Source organism: Myotis lucifugus, unplaced genomic scaffold (genome assembly GCF_000147115.1).
Source record: "Myotis lucifugus unplaced genomic scaffold, Myoluc2.0 scaffold_4751, whole genome shotgun sequence".
Taxonomy (NCBI): domain Eukaryota; kingdom Metazoa; phylum Chordata; class Mammalia; order Chiroptera; family Vespertilionidae; genus Myotis; species Myotis lucifugus.
This window is the reverse complement of record NW_005875799.1, coordinates 2380-9358: the sequence shown is the minus strand read 5'-3', so window position 1 is coordinate 9358 and position 6979 is coordinate 2380. Positions and strand designations below refer to the sequence as shown.

The following is a 6979-nucleotide window of genomic DNA, read 5'->3' as shown; positions in this document are numbered from 1 at the left end:
CATGTTTTCTCAGAACACCGCCTGGGGAAATACCTCTCCGAACTCAAAGCAACTGCAAAAGCTGCAAGTCCACAGGTGTCCTCCTCCCACCCTCCCCGCTGACAAGTTGCTCTCTCTACCCAGTTCCATGCATCAGGAAATTTCACCAACTTTCGATGAAAGCATTTTTGTATCAATGTCCCATCTTCCGGGGCTTGCTGGGAGCAGCCAGGGGGGCCGTTTCCTGAGCTGGAGCTCCTGCTGGTTGATCAAAACGCAGGACAGAAGTTTAGAATGAGAGTCCGTTAAAGTGAACAAGGTGCTCTTGACCCAGCAAGGGGAGGAGGCCACACGGCGTGGTGCCCACGTGGAGCTGGCAGGTGTGCGCTGGTTCCCTCAGTCCCCGATCCAACATGGAAATCAGCCTCAGGCCTGCAGACAGAGGCCCGGTGACCCACCCGCCAGTCCCACTGTGCCTGGGGACAGATACACATAGCGGTGCTTTGAGAGGGTCCGTCCGCTGAAGGGTGTGAAGGAACGACACGCCTCCACTCTCCGTGCCACACCCTGTGACAGCCAACAGCCTGGGCCTGTTCCGTCCCGCGGACCCGGGATTCTTACACGGCCCCGTGATGGCCTCGGTCTGTGTGGTCCCTGAATCTGCGGGAATTGTCACCAAAGTTGTGCGAGTGCGTGTCTGCCGAGGACCCTGCCCCCCACGCCCTCGGCCTGTGCGGAGGACCCGGTGCCGCCCGTGTCTCTGAAACAGCCTGGCTCCCCCTGGGCATTTGCTGCGTGTCCAGCTTCCTGTCTGGTGATGGACATTCTATTTCCTCTCCTCCCCGGTCTGGGAATGAAACACTCATCTCCTGTCCAAACATGTGTGTGTCTGCTGGCCCCACCCAGCACAGCTGTTTGCCCGGCCCTCCCTGGACCAGGTTCCCACCACGAGGACAGGACGTGCTCCCACATCCGCCTCTGCCACCAGCCTGGTGACTTGTGGTCACTGAGCCCAGTAGCCAGAGAGAGACTCTTTAAAAAGACTCTCAGACGTGTCATTAAAATCTCAGTGCTGGGTTTGGGGGAAGGTGCTGGGCGGCTCCCGCCCCTGCTTTCCGGAAACACAGATTTTTAGTGTTTGAAAGTGACAGAAGGCTAAAGTGAGACGGCCCTAAATATACTGTCCTGGGCATTTCCGGCAGCTGGGCATGTGGGATTAATTCTGCACAAGCGGCCTCTTGCCTGAAGTATTGGACCAGGCCCAGCAACGGAGCCACCTCGGGTCCCCCTCCAGCCCATGCTTCACCCCACCTCCACGCACAGCTCCCACACCACACCCTGCTCCCTGTTGCCTGGAGCCCTGGCCACCCACTGGCCAGAGGCACAGCCATGCTCCTAGGCTGAACTCCAACTCTCCTCAGTCAGGCCACCGCCAGACTCACAGCCCGTACCCCACCCCTCTGATCTGTGGGTGGCCCTGGCCCACTCAACCTGTGCATTCGATGTCCCCTCTGCCTAGAAAGCCCTCCCTGCCACCTCCCCACCTGCCAAGACTCCGTCATCCCATCCTTTGAGGCCAGTTCAGATGTCACCTCCTCCAGGAAGCCCACCCAGATCCCACCACACCATGGGACCTCTGACTCCCGCACTGACGGGGCCTCCCCAGGAGCTGTCACTCCCACCTTGCTTCTTGTTCCTTTCCATCTCTCCCTCTGGCCTCCCTCCTCCTTCACCTGCTCCGAGAGGACCCTGCCACCCGTTCGCCCTTCGCTGTGTTTTGTGGCTGTCGTCTCCCTGTCTGTGCTGTCATCTCTCAGCTCCAGGCCTTTGCTCACACCGGTCCCTTCCTCTGCAGCATTCTTGTCCCGTGACCTCGTGGTAAATTCACCGTCACCCTCAAGGCCCAGCTCCAGTGTCAGCTGTGAGCGCTCACCGTCCCACGTCCATCCGCACACCGGGTGGGCTCTGAAGTGCACTCAGTCATGGCCCTGCGCCACTCGGCCTCTTCTCCTTGGGTCTGACGTCCGTCTCTCAGAGGGGGGACCTGTCCTCTCTGCTAATCTGTGGGCCCAGAGACAGAGGGGGCGGGGCCGGACCTGCTGGGTCGGAGGCTTGGGGGCAGAAATGGAAGCTGCCCTTGTTGGCCCCACTGTGCGTCAGGTGCTGTGCTGGGCACCTCACTACCGGGCTCCGGGCCTCTCAGCACTGGGGGCAGAGCCTGTGGGCAGGCCCGTTCCCCAGGGAGGAAATGCCTCTCCCAGGCTGTCCCGGCCCCTGGTTCCCACGGGCCCTGCCACCCTGGAGCCCGAGCCCAGAGCCAGGAGGGAACAGCCCGCTTTGTCTTGCAGTGGAGCTCGACCGCTCCCTGGGCCACCAGGAGCCCCCCTGGAAGGAGTTCCGCTTTGACCTGACCCAGATCCCGGCGGGGGAGGCGGTCACAGCTGCCGAGTTCCGGATTTACAAGCTGCCCAGCACCCACCTGCTCAACAGGACCCTCCATGTCAGCATGTTCGAGGTGGTCAGAGAGCGGGCCAACAGGTGCCTGCCCACACCCCGCCTCCCGGTCAAACTCTGTGGGTGTGTCGGCCCAGCCCTGGGGGGACGGACGGGGGCTTCCTGGGAGCACACCCTCCAAGAGGAAGATGCTTGGCCCGAGGCCCTGGCACCCTGGCTTCTATCCCCTCCCTGCTGTCCTGGCTGTGGGACCTTGGACGGGTCACCGAGCTCCCCAGCCTCAGTTTTCCCATCTGTCCACGGGGGCGGCAGCACCTTTCTACGGCAGATGCGGTGAGATGAGGCAGTGAGGCGCCCAGCTCAGAGCCAGGAGGGCCGACGCCCCAGGAGTGGTCCCCAGGTGGGCACAGGAAACACGAAGGCAGCTGTGCCGGCTTCGGTTAATTGTTCTTTCGTATCCACAGGGAGTCTGACTTGTTCTTTTTGGATCTTCAGACGCTCCGAGCTGAGGACGAGGGCTGGCTGGTGCTGGACGTGACAGCAGCCAGTGACCACGGGTTGTTGAACCGTAGCAGGGACCTGGGACTCCGCCTCTACGTGGAAACAGAGGACGGTAAGGCCGGGGGCAGGCAGCGAACCTCCTCCCGGGCTCTGATCAGAGGGGTCCGGGTTGCAGCCCAGCTCTGCAGCTCTCTGACTGGGACCTTGGCAGGTTACTTACCCTCCAAGCCTTCATTCGCTCGCCTGTGGAAGGAGGATTCAGGCCTTCATCCATCCACCAGGTGTTTAGGGGCGGAGCCTCCTGTATCCCAGGCAGTGGGCATAGAAAGCCGAAGGTGGGCCTGGATCCTGTGTGACTACATCAGGGGGCCGCAGGGCTGGAGCAGGGGTCAGGGGGAGGTCGGAGGGAGAGGAGCTGAGAGGCAGGCAGCGGCATGCGGAGTCAGGGTGAGCCAGCGGAAGGGGTGGGGTTTTTAGGGAGCTTCTTGAATTGCACAGCAGTGGAGGGCGGCAGGGTCTGAGTTAGCTTTTCATAGAAGAGCCCTCACGGAGGTGTGGCGTCACTCCCATCCCTAGTGTGGGCAGCCCTCGGTGACTGGCTTCCCCCGGACAGTGTGCAGGGGGAGGGGAGGGAACTGGACGGTGGGAAAGCTGACCAGCACCACCTCAGCCAGGCGACCAAGGTTCCCATGGACACGCACTGGGCTCGTGTACCCTGGATGGGGGTGGGAGGCTCTTCTCCTCGGGGGTCTTCTCCCCAAACCCACGGCCCGTGTCGCCATGAGAAAAACATCAGACAAACCCAGCTGAAGGGCAGCCTGCAGAATGCCCGACCGGCAAGGCCAGCAACAATGGGGCCGCCTGAGACCTGCACAGCCCAGAGGGCCCGAGGCGTCATGACTCCGTGCCCTTGGGGTCCTGGATGGGGTCCTGGAGAGGAAAGGGACCTGGGAAACGAATGAAATCGGAATAAATCGTGCTGTTAAGAAGGTATCAATACCGGCCCATTCGTTGTGACAAATGCACCACAGTAATTGAGATTTAACATTTCCCGGGGGACACTGCGTTGGGTATAGGGGAATTCTCTGTACAAGTACCTCTGCAAGTTTTTGTACATCTCAACTGTTGTAAGTAAAAGCTTTATTTATTGTGTGCATAAGCACACACCCTGACCGCAGCGAGATGGGTAAGCTGTGGGGGCAAGAGTGAAGGGAAGCCAGAGAGGCCCCGGCAGCCAGTGTCCGGGTGAGGGCTGGGGGGCTGGTAGCAGCAGAAATGGAGACAAGTGGGGAGAGGGATCGGGAATAAAGTGGACGGAGCCATTGGATTTGTTTTTAAATTACAGTTTACAGTCCATATCGTTTTCTATTAATTTCAGGCGGACACCATAGTGGTTAGACAATCATATACTTTACAGTCTTCCCCAGGTATTTCCAGTACCCACCTGACACCATACATGGTTATTACAATAGTATTGACTATATTCCCTATGCTGTACTTTACATCCCGGGACTGTTTTGTAATTACCAATTTGAATTTTCTTTATTACTGATTTTAGAGAGAGGGAGAGAGATAGAAACATCAGTGTGTTGTTTCATTATTTATGCATTAATTGGTTGCCTCTTGTATGTGCCCTGACTGATGGGAGGGAAGCCTTGGCCTGTGGGGACAATGCTCTAACCAGTGGAGCCACCCAGTCAGGGCCTGGAACTACCAATCTGCACTTCCTAATCCCTCCCCTTTTCACACCCCCCCCCATTCCCCTCCCCTCTGGCAACCATCAGTCCGTTCTCTGTGTGCCAGTGGGTTTTTAAAATGTATACTTTTTTCCTTTCCTGAGTTGGGGAAATAGAAGAGGGGCAGGTTTGAGGTGGGGAATGGCTCACTGGTAGCCCTGGCTGAGGTCCATAAAAATGTCATTCCAGGACAGGTGCGCTGGGGACACAGGTTTGGGAACCAGTGAAACAGAAAAGTGGGTTTAGAGCCTTGAAACTGGGCAGGCACCTGGAAAAGGAGTTCAGCGATGGAGCCTGAAAGGGATTTGCCACTGAGTCTTCCCCTGAGGGGCGCCCCCTGGGGACCTTCATGAGCCCCGAAGCCAGTCCCAGGCCCTGTGGCTGTCCACCTTTCCGGGGTTGGGTCAGAGAGGGAGGCTGGGCGGAGTGGAGGCACCAGCAGGCTGGCGCGTCCCCAGCCCGGAGCCCTCCTGTGTCTTCCCATGCACGGAAGGGTCGTGGGTTTGATTCCTGGTCAGGGCACATACCCAGGTTGCAGGTTAGATCCCTGACTCGGGCGCGTACGGGAGGCAAGTGATCGATGTTTCTCTCTCTCCCTCCATCCCTCTCTCTAAAATCCATAAAAGCACATCCTCAGGTGAGAACTAAAATAATAATAATAGAGAAGTTGCAAACTGAGCGAGTGCTGGGTGGCCATGGGCACCACCGCCGCCATCCCCCCCCCCCCCCCCCCCCGGGGCCCCAGCAGCGGCCGGTTGGGAGCTGCATGCTGCATGGGGGAGCGCGGGCCACTCTTGGGAAGATGCCCCGGGCCAGAGCTGCCCCTGCCGGAGGGCTGGGAGGAGGCACGCGACTTCGATGGCAAGGTCTACTACATAGACCACACGAGCCACACCACCAGCTGGATGGACCCGCGGGACAGGTACACCAAACCGCTCACCTTCGCCGCCTGCATTAGCGATGAGCTGCCTCTAGGATGGGAAGAGGCGTATGACCCACGGGTTGGAGATTACTTCATAGACCACAACACCAAAACCACTCAGACTGAGGCCCCCCGGGCACAGTGGCGGCGGGAGCAGGAGCACATGCTGAAGGATCACCTGGTGGTGGCCCGGGAGGCCCTGAGTGCACAGAAGATCTACCAGGTGAAGCGGCAGCGCCTGGAGCTTGCACAGCAGGAGTATCAGCAGCTGCATGCCGTCTGGGAGCGCAAGCTGGGCTCCCAGGTCAGCTTGGTCTCTGGTTCGTCGTCCAGCTCTAAGTATGACCCTGAGATCCTGAAAGCTGAAATTGCCACTGCAAAATCCCGGGTCAACAAGCTGAAGAGGGAGATGGTTCACCTCCAGCAGGAGCTGCAGTTCAAAGAGCACGGCTTCCAGACCCTGCAGAAAATTGACAAGAAAATGTCTGACACTCAGGGCAGCTACAAACTGGATGGAGCTCAGGCTGTCTTGAGAGAAACGAAAGCCATCAAAAAGGCCATCACCTGTGGAGAAAAGGAAAAGCAAGATCTCATTAAGAGCCTTGCGATGCACCCTGGCCGGTTTGGCTCAGTGGATAGAGCATTGGCCTGGGGATTCAAGGGTCCCAGATTCGATTCCGGTCAAGGGCATGTACCTTGATTGTGGGGAGTGTGCAGGAGGCGGCTGATCGATGTTTCTCTCTCATTGATGTTTCTAACTCTCTATCCCTCTCCCTTCCTCTCTGTAAAAAATCAATAAAATATATTTAAAAAAAAAAAAAAAGAGCCTTGCGATGCTGAAGGACGGCTTCCGGACCGACAGAAGGTCCCACTCTGACCTGTGGTCCAGCAGCAGCTCTCTAGAGAGTTCCGGTTTCTCGCTGGCGAAGCAGTACCTGGACATGAACTCCCAGACGGACATCTCGGGGAGTTTCGGTACCAGCAGCCACAATCAGTTGGCAGAGAAGGTCCGATTGCGCCTTCGGTACGAAGAGGCTAAGAGGAGGATCGCCAACCTGAAGATCCAGCTGGCCAAGCTGGACAGTGGGCCTGGCCTGGAGTGCGGGACTCGGAGAGGGACCGGCTGATCCTCATCAGTGAGAAGGAGGAGCTGCTGAAGGAGATGCGCTTCATCAGCCCTTCATCAGCAGGGCGAGGTGGAGCCGCTGGAGATGGCCCGCAAGCGGCTGGAGAAGGACCTGCAGGCAGCCCGGGACACCCAGAGCAAGGCGCTGACCGAGAGGTTGAAGTTAAACAGTAAGAGGAACCAGCTGGTGAGAGAACTGGAGGAAGCCACCCAGCAGGTGGCAGCTCTGCATTCCCAGCTGAAGCTCTGGAGCAGCATGCA

The 6979-nt window shown here is 58.5% G+C and overlaps 1 protein-coding gene and 1 pseudogene across 1 annotated transcript; both read left to right on the top strand.

Moving 5' to 3' along the window:
- Positions 1-843: 843 nt before the first annotated feature.
- Positions 844-3921, top strand: LOC102440387 (bone morphogenetic protein 8B-like). The gene is made up of 2 exons (XM_014450884.2): positions 844-2517; positions 2898-3921. Exons 1-2 carry the CDS (start codon positions 2228-2230, stop codon positions 3409-3411), a joined length of 804 nt encoding a protein of 267 aa, XP_014306370.1. The 5' UTR covers positions 844-2227; the 3' UTR covers positions 3412-3921.
- A 1522-nt stretch (positions 3922-5443) lies between these two features.
- LOC102440077 overlaps positions 5444-6979 on the top strand; it is a 3827-nt pseudogene continuing 2291 nt past the window's right edge.